The sequence below is a fragment of the Paramisgurnus dabryanus genome, chromosome 4, assembly GCF_030506205.2.
Source record: "Paramisgurnus dabryanus chromosome 4, PD_genome_1.1, whole genome shotgun sequence".
Classification (NCBI taxonomy): domain Eukaryota; kingdom Metazoa; phylum Chordata; class Actinopteri; order Cypriniformes; family Cobitidae; genus Paramisgurnus; species Paramisgurnus dabryanus.
Window position 1 is genome coordinate 2,200,489 of NC_133340.1, and position 19,617 is coordinate 2,220,105.

The window sequence follows — 19,617 nt, forward strand, 5'->3', positions numbered from 1 at the left end:
AAAAATTCAGCAAACAAGAAAAATCTAACCGAAATAAATCTAAATGCTTTACCTCAAAGATCAAAATATTAGAACCGGAATCTTCACACTTTAACTCTTTCCCCGCCATTGACGAGATATCTCGTCAATTAAGAGAAAACGCTTCCCCGCCAATGACGAGATTTTCCGTCTTTCCGCAATACCGCTATTATCCACCAGGTGGCGCCCTTCCGCAACTTTTTAAAACCGGAAGTATTGCCCTATGGCAAGCTGCTGCATGTCCGTGTCTGTTCTAAAGATCGCTCTGAATGGGATCTCTATGAAAAGTCCGTCACAAATATGGAATTATTTTTGCTTTTTGCTCAAAATATGGTGTTTTTGCAAAAACCTACCCATATTCAAAAGCTGATTGCAAAAGAACCACTAAAGGTAGGATGAAACGGTTTTTTTTGTTTGAAAGCAGAGGGTCTGTTCTTTCATTTGGTATATTGTATGTTTATTTATTTAAAGAAGAACATTTTCTGGAAGGCCTTAAACTTTGGTGAAAATCCTGAAAAACGCTGGCGCTGGCTGGCAACTTTTTTAAAAACGCTGGCGGTGAAAGAGTTAATAACACCAAAAACTTTGTAAATCGCTTCGTAAGCCAAAAACCTATAAACTGTTAAGCATCCCAACAGTATCTACAGTAAGTACAAAAAAGATGAGGAATTGGCAACACTACAAGACAGCGCTCTTACAAATGCATACAACACACAGCGCCAAGACAGAGATTTATTGCAAAAAATAAAGCTGTAATATTATTTTGATCTGTGAATTATTTTGGTCTCGAAGTTGTGAATGATAACCACGCGAGACGGCATAACATTGCTATGGTTACCTCTGTGTCAATCATCACATTTTCAGGATTTTTCCGTACAGATATGGAAGGATCATTTAGGGGATTTACTCCTGCATTTAAATGCGGTTGTCCCTCCTGAAAGTTTGCAGTGTGTACAAGGCCTATGTTTGTTGTACAATGAAAGTAGATTGTGATCAGGGGCTAGAAAATGTAGAAAATAGCCATTACAACATCAGATGTCTTATAAAAAGCTTTGTATAATAAAAAATTTAAGTCAAACAAATAAATTCCCCTTGAAATCACATGCGCATTCATTTACAGTCCATTTTAACATGGCACCAAACATAAATCTACAATGCCTAAATGTAAATGTTCATTTTAAAAATGTCTTGGAGTGTCTCTGGACACTATTCACTTCCACGAAAGAATCAAACTAAATGAAGGCGACAGAATTTTCATTTTGGGGTGAATTGTTCCTCTAACAAATGCTCATTTTACATCATTTACATCATCATCTTATGAAACTATAACACTCATAAGATAAAGATAAAATGGGAACAGCCTGGGGAAAGACATTCGCACACATTACACCTCCCCACATCAGTGCACATCAATACTGTGATTACAGAAACATGCTTGGATATGAATAACTAGTAGTTTAAAAAGTATTCACTTTCACGTGGAAACCAATTCGCACCTCTCAACACACAGAGAAACAAATAATAATTTACAGAAAATTGTGTGGGAGTGTATATGTGTCAAATGATACAGGTCTTTATATATTGGTATATAAGTGTGTGTATTTATGGTTATGTTTGTAATGCATAATACCATAGTAGTTTCCTGTTTTTGTATTCAGTATGTAAACTGTTCACAAAATGCATATGCATTTCCATATGCGTGGAATATGCAGATGATGCAATCCACTCGACATAACTTTCCATATGAATACCCATGAGAAATAATTACAAATGAGATTTTCTCACATAACTCGATAGTTTCTCCTGGACAGATAAATGGTGACCATAGCAGTTTCATGTTTGGTTAAGGTTTCTGTACCATTACATATACAGTAGCATTCAATATCACACACTATTTGAACAAATAGTAGGCATTATGCAGTAAATATGGCTTGTTTAAAAGCACTTTGCATTGACTGTATTTTCACAAATTATAATGCCTGCGTTTAGCTATCTATGCAGGTTTACATGTAAATGTTTGTGTGAATATGTGACCCTGAACCAAATAATCAGTCATAATGGTCAATTTTTTGAGAGTGCAAAAAAAATTGTGGTGGGCAAAGATTAATCGCGATTAATCGCATACAAAAACATGAGTTTTTGCATAATATATGTGTGTGTGTAATTATAATGTTATATAATTACATAATATATATTTAATTATAATGTATATTTAAACACAGACACATACATGTATACATTTCAGATTTTTTTTTTAAATATCTATTTTTATTTAAATATATATATTTCTGTGTGTGTGTGTGTGTGTGTGTGTGTGTGTGTGTGTGTGTGTGTGTGTGTGTGTGTGTGTGTGTGTGTGTGTGTGTGTGTGTGTGTGTGTGTGTGTGTGTGTGTGTGTGTGTGTGTGTGTGTGTGTGCGGCCGGGTAATTATCACGTTGGGGGGACCAATTGTCCCCACAAAGATAGGAATACCAGTGTTTTTGTGACCTCGTGGGGACATTTTGATGTCCCCATGAGGAAACAAGCTAATAAATCAAACAGAATGATGTTTCTTGAAAATCTAAGGTATCAGACAGTTTCCTGTGATGGTTGGGGTTAGGGAATGGGGCAGGTAAGGGGAATAGAATATACAGTTTGTACGGAATAAAATGCATTACGTCTATGGAATGTCCCCAAAAAACATGGAAACCAGAATGTGCGTGCATGCGTGTGTGTGTGTGTGTGTGTGTGTATTAGGGCTGTCAAAAGATTAATCGCGATTAATTGCATACAAAATAAAAGTTAGTTTTTGCTTAATATATGTGTGTTCAATGTGTGTAATTATTTTGTATGTATAAATGCAGGTTGCATACAATGCATGTATGTATTTAAAAAAAACATTATACATATAACGTACATATAAATATATATTTATTTTTTTATTTAGACCTTGATATATTTTATTATATATAAATAAATAAATAAATAAAAATTACATTAAAATTTTTTTCTTAAATGTATACATTTATACGTGTTTATTTATGTATACATAATAATTACACATAATACACACACAAATATATTATGCAAAAACAAATGTTTATTTTGTATGCGATTAATCTTTTGACAGCCCTAGTTTATATATACATACAGTAATAATTACACACAGCACACACTTATATATTATGCAAAAACTCACTTTTAATCGCGAATAAAATAATTCAAAATATTGACAAAAATCACCATTAAAGTTGACCAAATGAAGTCTTTGGCAACACATATTACTAATGATAAATACATTTTTTATATATTTACAATAGGCAATGTACAAATTATCTTAAAGGAACATGATCTGCACTTACAATCATAATAATTTTTGGCATAAAAATAATAATATATAATTGTCCCATATAATAAATATTTCGACAAATGTACTTGTGCTACTTTTTTTGTTTTGTGGTCCAGGGTCACATATTGTGTGAATGTGTGTCTCAGTGATACTCACTCTACGGGAGGGTTGATATCTTCTGGTCGGGTCTCAAAGAAATGCAGAACTTCCTCACTCTGTGAGATCTGGGGAGGAAGACGGACCAGTGCCTGATAGACACACAAAAAAATATATTGACTATCAGACCCAAAACATTGAGACAACTAACCTGAAAAACAACAAACTAATAAAACTAACCAGGTGATCTAGTTTAAAATGTCTCTGTCAAGATCATAGACATTTATTCTTGGTGTTCCTGGTGGTTTCATACATTGATGAAACGCATCTCAAAAAAACGTCTAATGGTGTCACCTTCCAAATATAAAGTAAACAATATTTTATTTTGCAAATATCATGATTATTTTTCCACAAAGTTTGAATTTTACTGTTAAAAAATTATTATTTTTTTTTTTTAAATTTTATGTTCTTACACAACATGAGGCTGCACATAGTCATATTCATCTCTGTCTAATACTTTTGCTGTCAAACTAAATCATCATCTAATCATTATATATACACACACAGATCAGCATATAAAGGACTTTAATATGTCCCAAAAGATGATTTAAAAAAGATTTGTCCTGTAGCCAGTGGTAGCGCATTGCTTAAAGGAATAGTCTACACTTTTGCCATATTAAACTATATTATTATGTCAACTTAGACAAATTAATACATATCTTTTTTCAATGTGTGCACTGTACAGCGCGTCGTGAATGTGTTAGCATTTAGCCTAGCCCCATTCATTCCTATGGTACCAAAAAAAAGTTTTATTTTGTGGCACCATACTTACTAGTATAACTCCTCATGTAACAGTCTTTAAATAGGGAAACACGGAAGTGTTTGGTGGCTTCCCTATTTGGTACCATAGGAATGAATGGGTCTAGGCTAAATGCTAACACATTCACGTCGCGCTGTACAGTGCACGCATTGAAAAAAGATAGATATTTATTAATTCGTCTAAGTTGAGGTAATAACATATACTAGTCAACATTTGAAGTGGATCAAAAATGTTTGTCAAAGTTGTCCTACGACAAGAATGGGTATTAGGTATTGGTTTTATGTAAACTTTTATTAAACGTTTTGATCCACTTCGAATGTTGACTAGTGTAGTTTAATATGGCAAAAGGGTAGACTATTCCTTTAAGCAGTGCAAAGGTAATGGGCGGAATAACCAAGTGTATGCCAAATGCATAAATCAAAAAAACTGAACATTTACATTAAAGATTTTGTATAAGCAATTCCATGTTTTTTAATTTAATATGGATTTAATTTCTAAATAATGACATAAACACCACAAATAAAGAACAATAAACTGCGAGTGACTTTATGGTTTCACTTTAAAATACATTACTGGGATTCTAATGGGATTTTTTACCTCTGCGAAATTCATAAACGTCTAACAAATCCAGTTTGTGTTTCAACTGCTTTCAAAGGACTCGAACGATTAGAAAATTTGTTAGTGAAAGAACAAAGGAGAAAATAATAAGACAGAGCAGAGGAAAGGAATCCCTGGAGTAGATGCTGTTATTTATTTATATACGGAGAACACAATGCAATTAAATGGAGATGCTTGGTCTAATGAAAGCTTTCAGGATATAGCTGGTAAACACTCCACATTTGAAGATTTTGCAACAGAAAATGGCTGATGGACGTTGATGTGTTTAACAGTAACTGCGGACCGAAGATACAGGAAATCTGGAGGAAGTTAGTTATCTCTATGTCCTTTAATTAAAGGTCAATTAAAATAATTGTTTAAACCAGTGGTCTCCACGGTGCACTGGTAGTCCACATGGAGCCTGCAAGTTACCCGCAGGGCATGTTGTACAAATAGCAACAACTTTAGCTTACAATTTTCTTTTCTTTTTTTCATAAAACTTGCATTCAATTATAAAAGTAGCTATTTTATACAAGTAGGAGGGCTGTGAATATATGTATCACGATACAGGAGTTGCGAAACGATGCAATGCTGTTAGCAAGGCGGTATATTGGGGTATTTCCTGTTTTAGGGACAGAATAGGATATTATTTTAGGAAAACTGTCATCAAGCACGCACTACCATATGCAAACCTTGGCAAGTACTTCCTGTCAATCTAAAGTTTAGAGATAAGAAGAATGCTATCTAGCGGTTGGGATGAAAACTCAAAACCAAACAACTGTCATGAATCTTGTATGATTAAAGACCAAATATTGCGTTCGCTTTTGAGAATAGATACAGTCTCTGCAAACAAAATATCCCCATATGCACTTGTATTGATATTTTCTTACACCCCTAACAAGTAGTCTAGTATTTCTTCAATAATTTTGGCTTTTTTACATTTTGCCAGTGCTTTTAATATGACATACATAGTAAAATGTGCTGGTTTGTTGTAACGAGCAAGTTGAACTGTAGACATCTGTCAAAATCTATTGAATCAGTCTTACAATTTATTTTCCACACTGACTCACTTTGACTCGAAAACAGCCGAGAGCCATTTGAAACCTTGCACAGCTTATTTACATTTTGCATTTTTATCAGGCTCTTTTGTTTAGGTTCAGTAATTTAATTTAAATGGTGACGAAAAGGTTATTAGTCAGTAATTAAAATGCCTTATTTTCGCAAATGTCACTATAGTCATTTCATTGGTATTTAACAAATTTGTCTTTCGCAGCAAAACCCTCTAACGGCACATTTAAGCGCTTACCCTTGACAGAAGGCTTATTTGATTCGTGGCCAACAGCCAATCACAGTGGCCGCAACACATGCTCTTCTGTTCTCTGGTCTTGCATAAGCGTAATTGGCTGGCTCCGCACTAGATTATTTCATAAGGCGATCTGATTGCCTGACGCACGTGTTAGCAGTTGAAAAGTTGAGACATGTTCAACTTCATTTAGGGGTGTGGTCCTGGTCAAGACAATCTCCTGAACTTCAAACTTAATGTCAGAATGGGAAAGAAAGGTGATTTAAGCAATTTTGAGCGTGGCATGGTTGTTGGTGTCAGAAGAACTGGTCTGAGTATTTCACAATCTGCTCAATTATTGGGATTTTCATGCACAACCATTTCTACAAAGAATGGTTTGAAAAGGAAAGAAAAACATCCAGTATGCGGCAGTCCTGTGGGCGAAAATGCCTTGTTGATGCTAGAGGTCAGAGGAAAATGGGCCGACTGATTCAAGCTGATAGAAGAGCAACTTTGACTGAAATAACCACTCGTTACAACCGAGGTATGCAGCAAAGCATTTGTGAAGCCAGAACACATGCAACCTTGAGGCGGATGGGCTACAACAGCAAAATACTCCAGCGGGTACCCCTCATCACCACTATAAATAGGAAAAAGAGGCTACAGTTTGCACAAGCTCACCAAAATTAGACAGTTGAAGACTAGAAAAATGTTGCCTGGTCTGATGAGTCTCAATTTCTGTTGAGACATTCAGATGGTAGAGTCAGAATTTGGCGTAAACAGAATGAGAACATGGATCCATCATGCCTTGTTACCACTGTGCTGGCTGGTGGTGGTGGTGTAAAGGTGTGGGGATGTTTTCTTGGCACACTTTAGGCCCCTTATTGCCAATGGTTTAAATGCCACGGCCTACCTGAGCATTGTTTCTGACCATGTCCATCTCTATAACCACCATGTACCAATCCTCTGATGGCTACTTCCAGCAGGATAATGCACCATGTCACAAACCTTGAATCATTTCAAATTGGTTTCTTGAACATGACAATGAGTTCACTGTACTAAAATGGCCCCCACAGTCACCAGATCTCAACCCAATAGAGCATCTTTGGGATGTGGTGGAACGAGAGCTTCATGCCCTGGATGTGCATCCCACAAATCTCCATCAACTGCAAGATGCTATCCTATCAATATGGGCCAACATTTCTAAAGAATGCTTTCAGCACCTTGTTGAATCAATGCCACGTAGAATTAAGGCAGTTCTGAAGGCGAGAGGGGGTTAAACACAGTATAAGTATGGTGTTCCTAATAATCCTTTAGGTGAGTGTATATAATTAATGTATTTTATTTATTCTTTGTCTCTAGTCGTTTACTTATATATTATATATTTTAAATATATTTATATATATATTATTTGATATTTTAATTAAAAAATATATTTAGCACTAACAATAAGGTTAGTGAGCCCTTGTTTAATCCAATGCAAATATATGGGCTTTAACATGTCTATAAGAGCATGTGAATGATACATTAACATGCATTCTATATTCTATTTGAAGAAGTGTCAAGTCCTATGTTTAGATGTCACGTAGACGGTTGCCACAACAGCAGCCCCTCCAGGACATCCCATAATGCTGCCTTACTATCTCACAATCTCACCTCACATCGAAAGCCGCTCTCTACTGAAGTGTGTTTGTGTTTGTTTACATCCGCTGCATGTTTGGTTTGTATTAAAACGTTGGCACTGTGCCGTTAGGAAGGAAAGGGAAAAAACACACAAGACTCTTGAGAGAAAAAGATAGAGGGAACGAGAGAACTAGTCCCCTGAAAATGTATTGAGTAACTTGCATTAGCAAAGCACAAATGACAAAAAGTACAAACATAGATAGCTGTTTGTTGCAATGAATGTTGAACTAAACTGAACTCAAAAATACAATCAATCTTTTGTGTTGTTTGGCATAATCGTATCTCAACAAGACAGCAGCTATCCTCGGGAAATATCGTTTCAAAAGCCCTGCATGTCTTAACAAAAATAAAGGCAAAAGTCATTGTAATATTTCATATTTATAATTTTGCTAATAAATTCTGCATTGTACAGCATGAGGACTGCAATCCAAAAAGATCAAGACACAATCACAATCACAAAAAAGAGAAAGCGAGAGAGAGACTTACTCTGCAATAGTCATCTATAAAGCGTAGTCGCTTCATGGCCACGTCTCTCACATGACTTCGTCTGAAAAGGATTTTGCCTTCGAACAAAAGGTAGAAACAATTAAAACTTGTCTTGCATTTGCATTCAGCAAATAAATCTCACTTTTGTAAGCACGCCGTTAACACCTTCTGAATATAGCATCCCCCCCGAGTAAGCTTTTGTAAATAAGATATACAGAGCAGCTACTGAAGGGAGACGCCACATGTTCTTATTACATACAATCTGGAACATCTTAATCAGATTCAGACGATCTGAAAAAATAAGATCCTGTATCCCAAACCTCCGGTTATCATGCCCTCCTGTTTCGAGTTGTTTACATTCAAGGAAATACAGTGAGACACTCAGGATTGTAAATAATAAAAACATTTTGTTGATCTGAAGGTACTCAACATGTTAGGGTACTCAACTAGTAAGGGCTGTGGCGATTAATCGTGCCAATGCGCGTTTTCTCAATGAATGAATTTTAAAGGGACACTCTACTTTTTGAAAATATGCTAATTTTCCACCTCTCCTAGAGTTAAACATTTGATTTTTACCGTTTATGAATCCATTCAGCTGATCTCCGGGTCTGGCGCTAGCACTTTTAGCATAGCTTAGCACAATCCATTGAATTTGATTAGACCATTAGCATCATGCTAAAAATAACCAAAGAGTTTAAATATTTTTCCTATTTAAAACTTGACTCTTCTGTAGTTACATTGTGTACTAAGACAAACAGAAAATTAAAAGTTGCGATTTTCTCTGTAGATATGGCTAGGAACTATACTCTCATTCTATACTATACTCGTAATAATCAAGGACTTTGCTGACGTAACATGGCTGCAGGAGGCGCAATAATATTACACAGTGCCCAAAAATAGCTATTGAAAGTTACTAAGGGGACTATTTTCGGTTGCTGCGTAATATCATTACACCTCCTGCCGTATAGTTCCTAGTCATATCTGCCTAAAAAAAAATTGCAACTTCTAAAAACTACTTTTCTGTCGTTCTTAGTACACGATGTAACTACAGAAGAGTCAAGTTTTAAATAGGAAAAATATTGAAACTCTTTGGTTATTTTTGAGCGCGATGCTAAATGGTCTAATCAAATTCAATGGATTATGCTAAGCTATGCTAAAAGTGCTAGCGCCAGACTCAGAGATCAGCTGAATGGATTCCAAAACTATAAAATTCTAATGTACAACTCTAGGGGAGCTGGAAAATTAGCCTATTTTAAAGAAAGTGGAGTGTCCCTTTAATAAATTACGGTGAAATGCCACCACATCCAAAAGCCAGAGGGCGCTCTCATGAGTCATGCAGAAACTCTATTTTTGCCACTGAAGAAGTAGCATTACAAACCCTATTCCAGGAAATGTCTATAAGAATATTTATATCGCTGTTCTTTGAATTGTTTTAGGTATTTTTATGATAATAACGAATATTTTGATTGATTTTGTTTAAAGAGCGTTGCTTTTTTTAAGCATGTTATAAACAATTCAAACTCATAATGATTTTAGATTGATAAGGACTTCCTACTGACCAAAATGCTGTAGTACACGCACAAGCTGTTCATGAAACACATAATTGGAGCATTGCGGATCGATTTCAGAGAAACGTTTTAATGGAAAACGCGAATAATCGTCACAGCCCTACTAAATATCAAACATTCCTAAATTTGAGAAGTATAGTCTGCAGTAGGTCTGTATGGGTGATTCTCACGAAACCATTGAAACACCACGGCACTAATGATTTTAGCTATAAAATGTGTAATATAGTAATATTAAAAAGCATCAGAATTAACACAATACTGTGTTCTACCTTGCACAATGTGTTATTTCAACATAAGAATTTATAATTTGTCAATTTTATCTAATTTTCTGCTGAAATTCTCATTACCGCAATGTGTCCGGCTGTGTTTGAACATGCGTTATGTTGTAATTTAATCAAATTAACACAAAAATATTTAGAAAAAAATAAATGGATGTTTTTCTAGACTACTTTAGATGACAGAAAAATTATTTACTGAATATTCATGTATAATAATAATGAAGAAAAATGAGGAAAATGATGTGTCCATGCCTGATGTTCTCATCCTCCGCAACACTTTTTGAGAACAGTTTAAGCACACATACAGAATTTTAATAAAGTTTGATTTTGAGTGACCAAGCACATGTACCAGTTACTTCAAGATGGCTACCAGGTAAGATCATTTTTTTACAGTTAATTTGAAATATTGTCTTGTCAGAATGCTTACACGACATTTTGATTATCATTACCGCAACAGATGCTTATTAAATGTTAATTTAATTAATAGAGGCATAATACTTTGATTTTAAATGCATGTGCAGAATCTCCAAATTATGTTCTTTCAGGTTTGTCATGTCATTTTGAAAATATGTCAGTGTTGGTGTTTTCTGACTGTTGCGGTAATGAGATTTTTTAGGACTAATTTTTTAAATTATGTTACAAAAATTGTTAAATGATAAGTAAAACTGTTTAAATTAATGTTCCCATTTACTCCAGACTTGTTTTTCAATGTCTGGTAGGAAAAAAAGTCAATTTAAGCAATTTTTACATTTTCATGCTTGACATTTTTAAAACCAAGTTTTCGTGAGAATCACTCGTATAGACTGTTTTTATGTGTACGCAAACGTATGCACACAGTCGAAGCATGTACACAGACGTTTAACGCATGTGCATTGCAACAAAATGCAACGCGTCTTCAGGGTTTCCCGCAAAAAATGTGTTAGTTAAGGTGGTAGGGTTGGGCGGGGGTGTGGCAATCAAAAAGGCGGGACGTACGCGTTATGATAAATTTTTTAATATTTTAACACTCAAATAAAACTTAATTTTTAATAAACTATAACAGATAATGAACACATACTAGATTATTAATTAATTAAATGTTTTTAACAGATACCTCTAATGGGAATAGCTGCGTAATGAAGTGAAACTAAAGGGTTAATAAACACAAACTAAAGCAGATGTTGTAGAAAGTCTGGCGAACGATGATAGATAGCGCAAACATTGTAAAAATGGATTACTTCCCACTATTAATTACATTATCTTAAAGAAGTGTAACTACTGTAGCATGTAAATAATGCACATAAATAACATGAGCAAGAGCGCTCAACAATTATATCAAATCAACAGGCACGTGAAAACTAGCTAGCAGGTTGCTCAAACAACAAAATCACCAGCTAACTTACCTAAAATTTGCAAAAACTTGAATTTTTTGCATCAACTGGCTATCCTTCAGACATGACGGACCACATCTTTATCTAATTTTGGCCGTGTGGCGCGCATTCCCGCTTGCGGTGTGAAGAGCACCCGCGCTATTCTCCGAGATGCGCTTGACAGCCTTTTTTTGCAGCAAATTATTATTTTCAGGATTTTTTTAACGACCTAGTTAAGGCGGTAGGGCTTCCCAGCTTAGGCGGGCTGCCCGAACTGAAAATGCTGCGGGAAACCCTGCGTCTTGTAGGCTACATTCTGCATTCTCCTGTAGGTGCATGCGCAATGTACGCAGGGTTTAAAAAATCCGCGTACAGTACTCACACACTCTTCTGATGATGAAAATTGCATCGCGCACTGTACATGGACCCTCACGCACATGTAAATAATGGACTATATTTTGGCCTTTAGGTCGAATGAGGGTGTACTAGCAGTTGTTCCAAATTTTAGCAAATATACTTGAACCCCTAAATCAGGATTTTGCTGAGCTGTGATGTCAACTTAATCCTCTTGGCTATTTAAATAAAGGACAAATGTTTCATCATGCCGACCCTAACTTCCAGTGCCTGTTTAATGTCCCAGTGGACCATGATAATTAGATTGTAGATAAACGATGACAGCATGTAGATTGAAAGGTTGGACACTTGACACCCTATATTCTCTTGCAAATGCTGTAAATGAATCCACTTAATTTTACAGTAATCCAGCCATTTATATAGCAATCTAGTAAATAATGCAATAAAGACAGTTATAATCTGACTGCATGTGAATCAGTTTTCTAACTGCGGGACGTCAGGACAAACAGAGTCTATCAGAGAGACTGCTGGGAAAATAACAAGAGAGACACAAAGTGTCCAGCCACATCAGCAACAGAGGAAAACGAGCCTCGATCTCTCACTCTCTCTCTCTCTCTCTCTCTCTCTCTCTCTCTCTCTCTCTCTCTCTCTCTCTCTCTCTCTCTCTCTCTCTCTCTCCTCATTTTCTTCTTATTGATGGCTGTTGTTCACAGGGATCGACACTGCTCATCTCGCCGACTCTTCATCTTACAGCCTGTGTGTGTGTTTGTGTGAGTTAGGAACAGAAGTATGACCCTGTCCCAGCATTACGATGACTTATTGTAGACAGATCTGCTGACATTGCGTATTTGTGAGTGCGTGTGCAGAGGAGGACAAATTTACTCCCTCATTCACCTGGAAGAAACGGGATGATCCTTTTTTTGGGATCTTTCTGCCCTCCCTCGATTGGGAACTTGTCCAGAAGCTGCATCTATGAAAAGACACAAAACACAGGATTGTAAACAATCAGCCAATAACAGACACCATTAACTTCTAATAAAGAGTGTGTCGGGATGAATGAAGCTCAAAATCATAAAGTTCCTGTACTGTAGCTCAACTGGTAGGGAATTTTGTTAGCACAGTCAATGTTATGGGTTCGATCCTTAGGGAACACCAACGCTATCTCACGGCAATTCATACATAGTTTACGAGGCGGCTAATTTGTATAAATTCATACGACCGCATTTGTACAATTAGCATTTTCCCGTGACTTTGGGGTTAGGGGCGGAGTTTTGTTACTTTTTTATGATAATCGTACGTTTTCGCACAATTACTTCATACGAATTCGAACAAATTAGCCGACTTCACCCCACAATTTCAAAACACACAGAGAAGCTACGTTAGCCGCCACAGGACAAAGTTGTCATCGTCTGTGACAACGTAGGGACGAAATGCTGTAGAAACATGGCTGCGATTTCCATATAAGGGAACCCACGGTGTATGTAGATAAAACGTCTTATGATAAAAGAGATGCTCACGTTCACAAAATACACACAAGACACTCCCTTAACAGTAAACTCTGATTACACATGAGATTATACGAGTATCTGGCAAACGTGAGCATCTCTTTAGACGCGTCTGCAGCAGGCACTTATTTTGACAAGACACGTGATGCACATAGGTTCACTTGACGCCCCGAACACTTATTTTGAAATTACGAACCACACACATGACGAGCTACATACATGTTGTGACAAACTTCGCATCGAGCACCCTCAGAAGTCACCGATCGTCTCTGTTCTGTCAAGAGATTATTCTAAAAGTTGCACATTGCACCTTTAATGGCCAAAATAAAAAAAATGTACAATTACAACTTATTTTCAGGTTTTATTACGGTTTATGATATCACTAAAATATCACCTTTCAATGAGTTTTCTCCATTCTGTTTCATTTGCATGCATGATGATCTGATCCCTGTGGATTATCTAGAGCTCATGTTTTTTTAGAAAATCCAATTAGTTTACTCTGTTTTCCAAAATGCTCACCCCACTAGAGGATTTAAAACACAAACAGCTGTAAATTATTTCTAAGGATCCCACAATCGAATGTAAAACTTGCTTAAAAACAACCACCGGTACTCATCAGCAAAAACTAGCGAATTCTTTATGAGCTGCTCCCATGCAAACGTGACCCTGCGTGTGCCCTGCCTCCAGTTTCCCAGCGGGCTCTTCATTAGTCAGAAACATTTACAAGAAATGAGAGATTGAGAAAGTTTAGAAATTAGCCCTTGTGGGAACTAAATTGCATCAGGAAAAGATTAGGAAGGGATTATGAGGTCACGTCAACTCAATAGCACAAATCAGCAGTCACACTGCAAAAAAACATTTTTCAAGAAAAAAAAATCTTAGTATTTTTGTCTTGTTTTCAGTAAAAATATCAAAAAATTCTTAAATTAAAATGCTTTTTTCTTGAAAATCTTTTTTTTTGCAGTGCAGGAATTAACTTTTAGATTGAGGGGCAATATTTTGCCCATGGACACAATTTTCAGAGACATTTTTACCTTCCTGTGCCCGATTTTGTGCTCTTATTAAAACTGCTGAGCCTGCAAGTAATTTTTAGATTCATTTCTTACCACTTGTATTGCTTAGTGTCAGAATGATGTAAAAAACAAAAAATCTCAACCTAATTTAATTTCCATTTAATTCAACTTAAAAATATTGGTTGACAGAACATTTTTGAGTTAACTATTATTTTTAAGTTGAATTAATTTTAATGCAACCAGGTTCAACTTTTTTAATCTTTATTTTTTTACAGTGCTCAACAAGGTCAGATTCATGTAACAGGACACAGCAGATGCCCAGCGTCTCACAGACTCTTTCTGCTGACCTTGCTGAAATATCTCCATCCAAACCATCTCACTCATGCATGAATTCATTGTACAGGGCAAGTGGACTAAATGAGATCAATCTGTAATTGAGGGCACGCACTGGCTAACAAACACACATGCACATTTTTGGCACACACTTACAAGGTGAGGAGTACAATTAATCTGTGTCAGATATCGTAAATTATTATAAAATAATTTTATTCATTTAATTCCTTAAAATTATTCTGGATTATGTATACAAAACTATATATTTGAATAAATTAACTAATAGGTGGTTGGGCTGAACAAGGTGTCAAATTATCTGTCAGTCAAAAACAGCTTAAGGGAATACAATGAACAGTGGCGGACGATGAATTCTCTTCCGAGGGGCGCAAGGGATGCTTAACGATTAATCGCGATTAATCGTTAGCAGAATAAAAGTTTTTGTTTACATCATATACAGTATGTGTGTGAACTGTGCATAATATTTTTGTATAAATAAATGTGCACGCATGCATGTATATGTTTTAGAAATGTTTACATGTGTATATACATTTGTATATTTATGTATAATTTATATTATATATAAATATAAATACTTAATATATACTTTTTTTTTTCTTAAAATTATACATGAATGTGTGCATATTTATATATATACATATTTATTATACACAGTTTACACACATATGTGATTTAAACAAAAACTTTTATTCTGCTAACGATTAATCGCGATTAATTGTTTAGCATCCCTAGTTCAGAGTGTCATGTATATTCCTTTTCATGTCAAAATATGTGTTCGTTGCGTCATGTGAACCTGTGCATCATGCGTCATGACAAAATACGAGGGCTGGGTATAAATTCAGATGTTCCAGATCGATTCAATTTCGATTCACATGCTATCAAATCGATTCGATTTCGATTCTCGATTCAATTTTCGATTCGGGTTCTCGGATCGGTTTTTATACTCGATTCTCGATTCAACTCAATGAATATAGATTTTATACAAATACTATATTAATAAAAAAGAACCGTGAACAGAAGTTTACTAGTGGTAATTAATAAAAAGAAATTAAACGCCACAACACTATCGTTGTCGTCTTGCTTGCGAAATCTAAAATGCTTCCATACCTCTGACTTTTTATGTGAAGGTGGCATTAACGTCGATGAAGTTCAATGTTTGCAGAAAAAAAAAATCGATTCTGTTTTTTGATGATCGATTCTGAATCGACCATGTTAAAAATAAACAACTAATTGAAAAATCTATTTTTTTGCCCAGCCCTACACCATGTCTTTGACTAGACATGGTGTCTTACAACAGTACATTTGTTGTGGGCCGCTCAAAAAACAGCATGAAATACAACACAATAGGCAAAGCCGTCTGAAAGTGTATAACAATAGCAGATATGTTTTGAAAGAGATGAATTCATTTCCCTTGAGAGTTTCACCATGCAAACAGCTGCTCAATAAACCATCATCGTGAAATGAAACTTTACAAGAAAACCTAGATCCATCAAAACTACCGCATTGCTGTGTGGTTGCTTTAATCTAATGAATTAGTTCTCCAAAAATTGACTTGACTTCTAACAGCAATCTCACAATACTTATGCACTTAACAGACAACATAACAGACTATTTAGCATCACCATCACCTATAAAGCAGCATCAGCAAGAGTGCTTTCATCTAGTCATTTGGTCATTCCCTATTCGGATGTTAGACATTCAGCAAATGTCCTCATGATGTTTACGGTGTACAGGGGAATCTTTTATGATGTTTGTCAGATGCTTCTACATAAATGTGAATGTAATGGCTTCCAGGTGATGGACACGTCGACAGACCTGGAAACACTTTTAGCCTGCTGCTGAATACATACAATTCTGATCTATGATAAAAGTGAAACCATCAGAAGTTACCAGTATGCATAGATGTCCTAGATAGATAGATAGATAGATAGATAGATAGATAGATAGATAGATAGATAGATAGATAGATAGATAGATAGATAGATAGATAGATAGATTGATAGATAGATTGATAGACAGACAGACAGACACACACACAGACAGACAGAAAGACAGACAGACAGACAGACAGACAGACAAATTAGACAGACAGACAGACAATTTAGTTAGAAATATATACAGACAGACAAATTAGATAGACAGACAGACAGACACATTAGATAGACATATAGACAGACAAATTAGATAGAGAGACAGACAGACAGACAGACAGACAGGCACACAGACAAATTAGATAGACAGACAGACAGACAAATTAGATAGACATAAAGACAGACAGACAGACAAATTAGATAGACATATAGACAGACAAATTAGATAGATAGATAGATAGATAGACAGACAGACAGACAGACAGACAGACAAATTAGATAGACAAATAGACAGACAGACAGACAAATTAGATAGACATATAGACAGACAAATTAGATAGATAGACAGACAGACAGACAGACAGACAGACAGACAGATAGACAGACAGAAAGACAAACAGACCAACAGACAGACAAACAGACAGGCACACGGACAAATTAGATAGATAGACAGACAGACAGACAGACAGACAAATTAGACAGACAGACAGACAGACAGACAAATAGATAGATAGATAGATAGATAGATAGATAGATAGACAGACAGACAGACAGACAGACAGACAGACAGACAGACAGACAGACAAATTAGATAGACAGACAGACAGACAGACAGACAAATTAGATAGACAGACAGACAGACAGACAGACAGACAAATTAGATAGACATAGACAGACAGACAGACAGACAAATTAGATAGACATATAGACAGATAGACAGACAAATTAGATAGATAGACAGATAGACAAACAGACAGGCACACAGACAAATTAGATAGACAGACAAACAGACAAATTAGATAGACATATAGACAGACAAATTAGATAGATAGAAAGACAGACAGACAGACAGACAGATAGATGGATAGATAGACAGATAGACAGACAGAAAGACAGACAGACCAACAGACAGACAAACAGACAGGCACACGGACAAATTAGATAGATAGACAGACAGACAGACAAATTAGACAGACAGACAGACAGACAGACAGACAGACAGACAAATAGACAGATAGATAGATAGACAGACAGACAGACAGACATACAGACAGACAGACAGACAGACAGACAGACAAATTAGATAGACAGACAGAGAGACAGACAGACAAATTAGATAGACAGACAGACAGACAGACAAATTAGATAGACATAGACAGACAGACAGACAGACAAATTAGATAGACATATAGACAGATAGACAGACAAATTAGATAGATAGACAGATAGACAAACAGACAGGCACACAGACAAATTAGATAGATAGCTAGACAGACAGACAGACAAATTAGATAGACAGACAGACAGACAAATTAGATAGATAGACAGATAGACAAACAGACAGGCACACAGACAAATTAGATAGATAGCTAGACAGACAGACAGACAGACAGACAAATTAGATAGATAGATAGATAGATAGACAGACAGACAGACAGACAGACAGACAGACAAATTAGACAGACAGACAAACAGACAGAGGAAGAGAAGATGTACATGTGGACAGGCAGAAGAGAAGATGTTTAATTTCCCAACCACTGGGGCACCTGGAAGACTTCCTGAGTCTCCATAGCAACAGGGGGCGGGGTGACATAAGTGAGAGCCAGTGATTGGATGTGAGGTGGTGAGTGTGGAAGAGAATGAATAAGAATTGAGACGCACACACACAGATATACAGCACTGTGTGTTCCTATATTGAACATCTCTGATTCTAACAGAAAAGATTTTGCTGTACTATTTATATTAAAGTTATATCGAAGTTATATTAACATTTACAAGATCAACACTATTTTGCTAAAAACATCTTAATAAATGTTTGTGGATATTAATTCATTATTTATTACCTCCGCAAGCTGTCACAGTTTGATTAAGTTAATGCGTGAGTAAAAGCATAGATAACAGCGTTTTGTCATCAGCCATTTCATTAGCTATTAATTATATATCAACAAAATATTAATTATTCTGACATAAAATACCAGTTAAGAAATTCAATGACATATAAGCTGTTTTGTTTGTTACTTTCCTGACAATATATTATTCCAGTGATATTATACATTAAATTAATATTATTCTTCACTCTTTCAGACCCCTATTTATTACATTGTATGCAAAGAGGGGTTTTGTTCAGTTCTGTAGTGTTGTAATAATTTTGTCAAAAACAGTAGTATAACAGTAAATCGGTTCAGCATATCAGTAATCAGCCACATAAGCATCCAAATATTTGGAACGGGTTTTAAAAAATCAGTTTCGGTCGATCTCTTCTTATTTTCTTAGGTAATTTTGCTTATAAAGAAAATGCCTCTTAATTTAAAGGTGCAGTGTGTACATTTTAGCGGCTTCTAGTGGTGAGGTTTAAAATGGCAACCAACGCCTCAGTCCACTGCTCACTCCTCGCTTTTGAAACGCACAGAGAAGCTACAGTAGCCACCATGGCAAAAACATGTAATTGATAGAGACAAAGTTTAGTAAACAAAGTTTGTCCATTAAAAGCTTCTGTAGAAACATGGCGGCACAAAATGGCGACTTCCATGTAGGGGGACCCTCTGTGTATGTAGATAAAAACATCTTATTCTAAGGTAATAAAAACATAACGGTTCATTATAAAAAGGTCTTTATGCATCCCTGATAATATAGTTTTGTATATTATTTTGCATTTCTGTCAAGAGATCCTTCTAAAAATGACACACTGGACCTTAAGAAAAGTTTAGACATTTGTACTGAAAACACAAATATCTAAAAATGTTTTTTTCTTGATGAGCACAATGACCTAAGAAAATAAGTCTAGTTTTTAGAAAAAT

General features: G+C 35.7%; 1 protein-coding gene across 3 annotated transcripts in view; it reads right to left on the minus strand.

Annotated features, from left to right (window-relative positions):
- sh3pxd2aa (SH3 and PX domains 2Aa) overlaps positions 1–19,617 on the minus strand; it is a 149,137-nt gene that overhangs the window by 81,778 nt on the left and 47,742 nt on the right. For all 3 annotated transcript variants that reach the window (XM_065295397.2, XM_065295399.2, XM_065295396.2), the window contains exons 3-5: positions 12,755–12,830; positions 8,312–8,388; positions 3,504–3,595 (exon numbers count right to left, since the gene is read on the minus strand). In XM_065295397.2, coding sequence (XP_065151469.2) covers positions 3,504–3,595; positions 8,312–8,388; positions 12,755–12,830 — 245 coding nt within the window. The remainder of the gene's footprint in view (positions 1–3,503; positions 3,596–8,311; positions 8,389–12,754; positions 12,831–19,617) is intronic.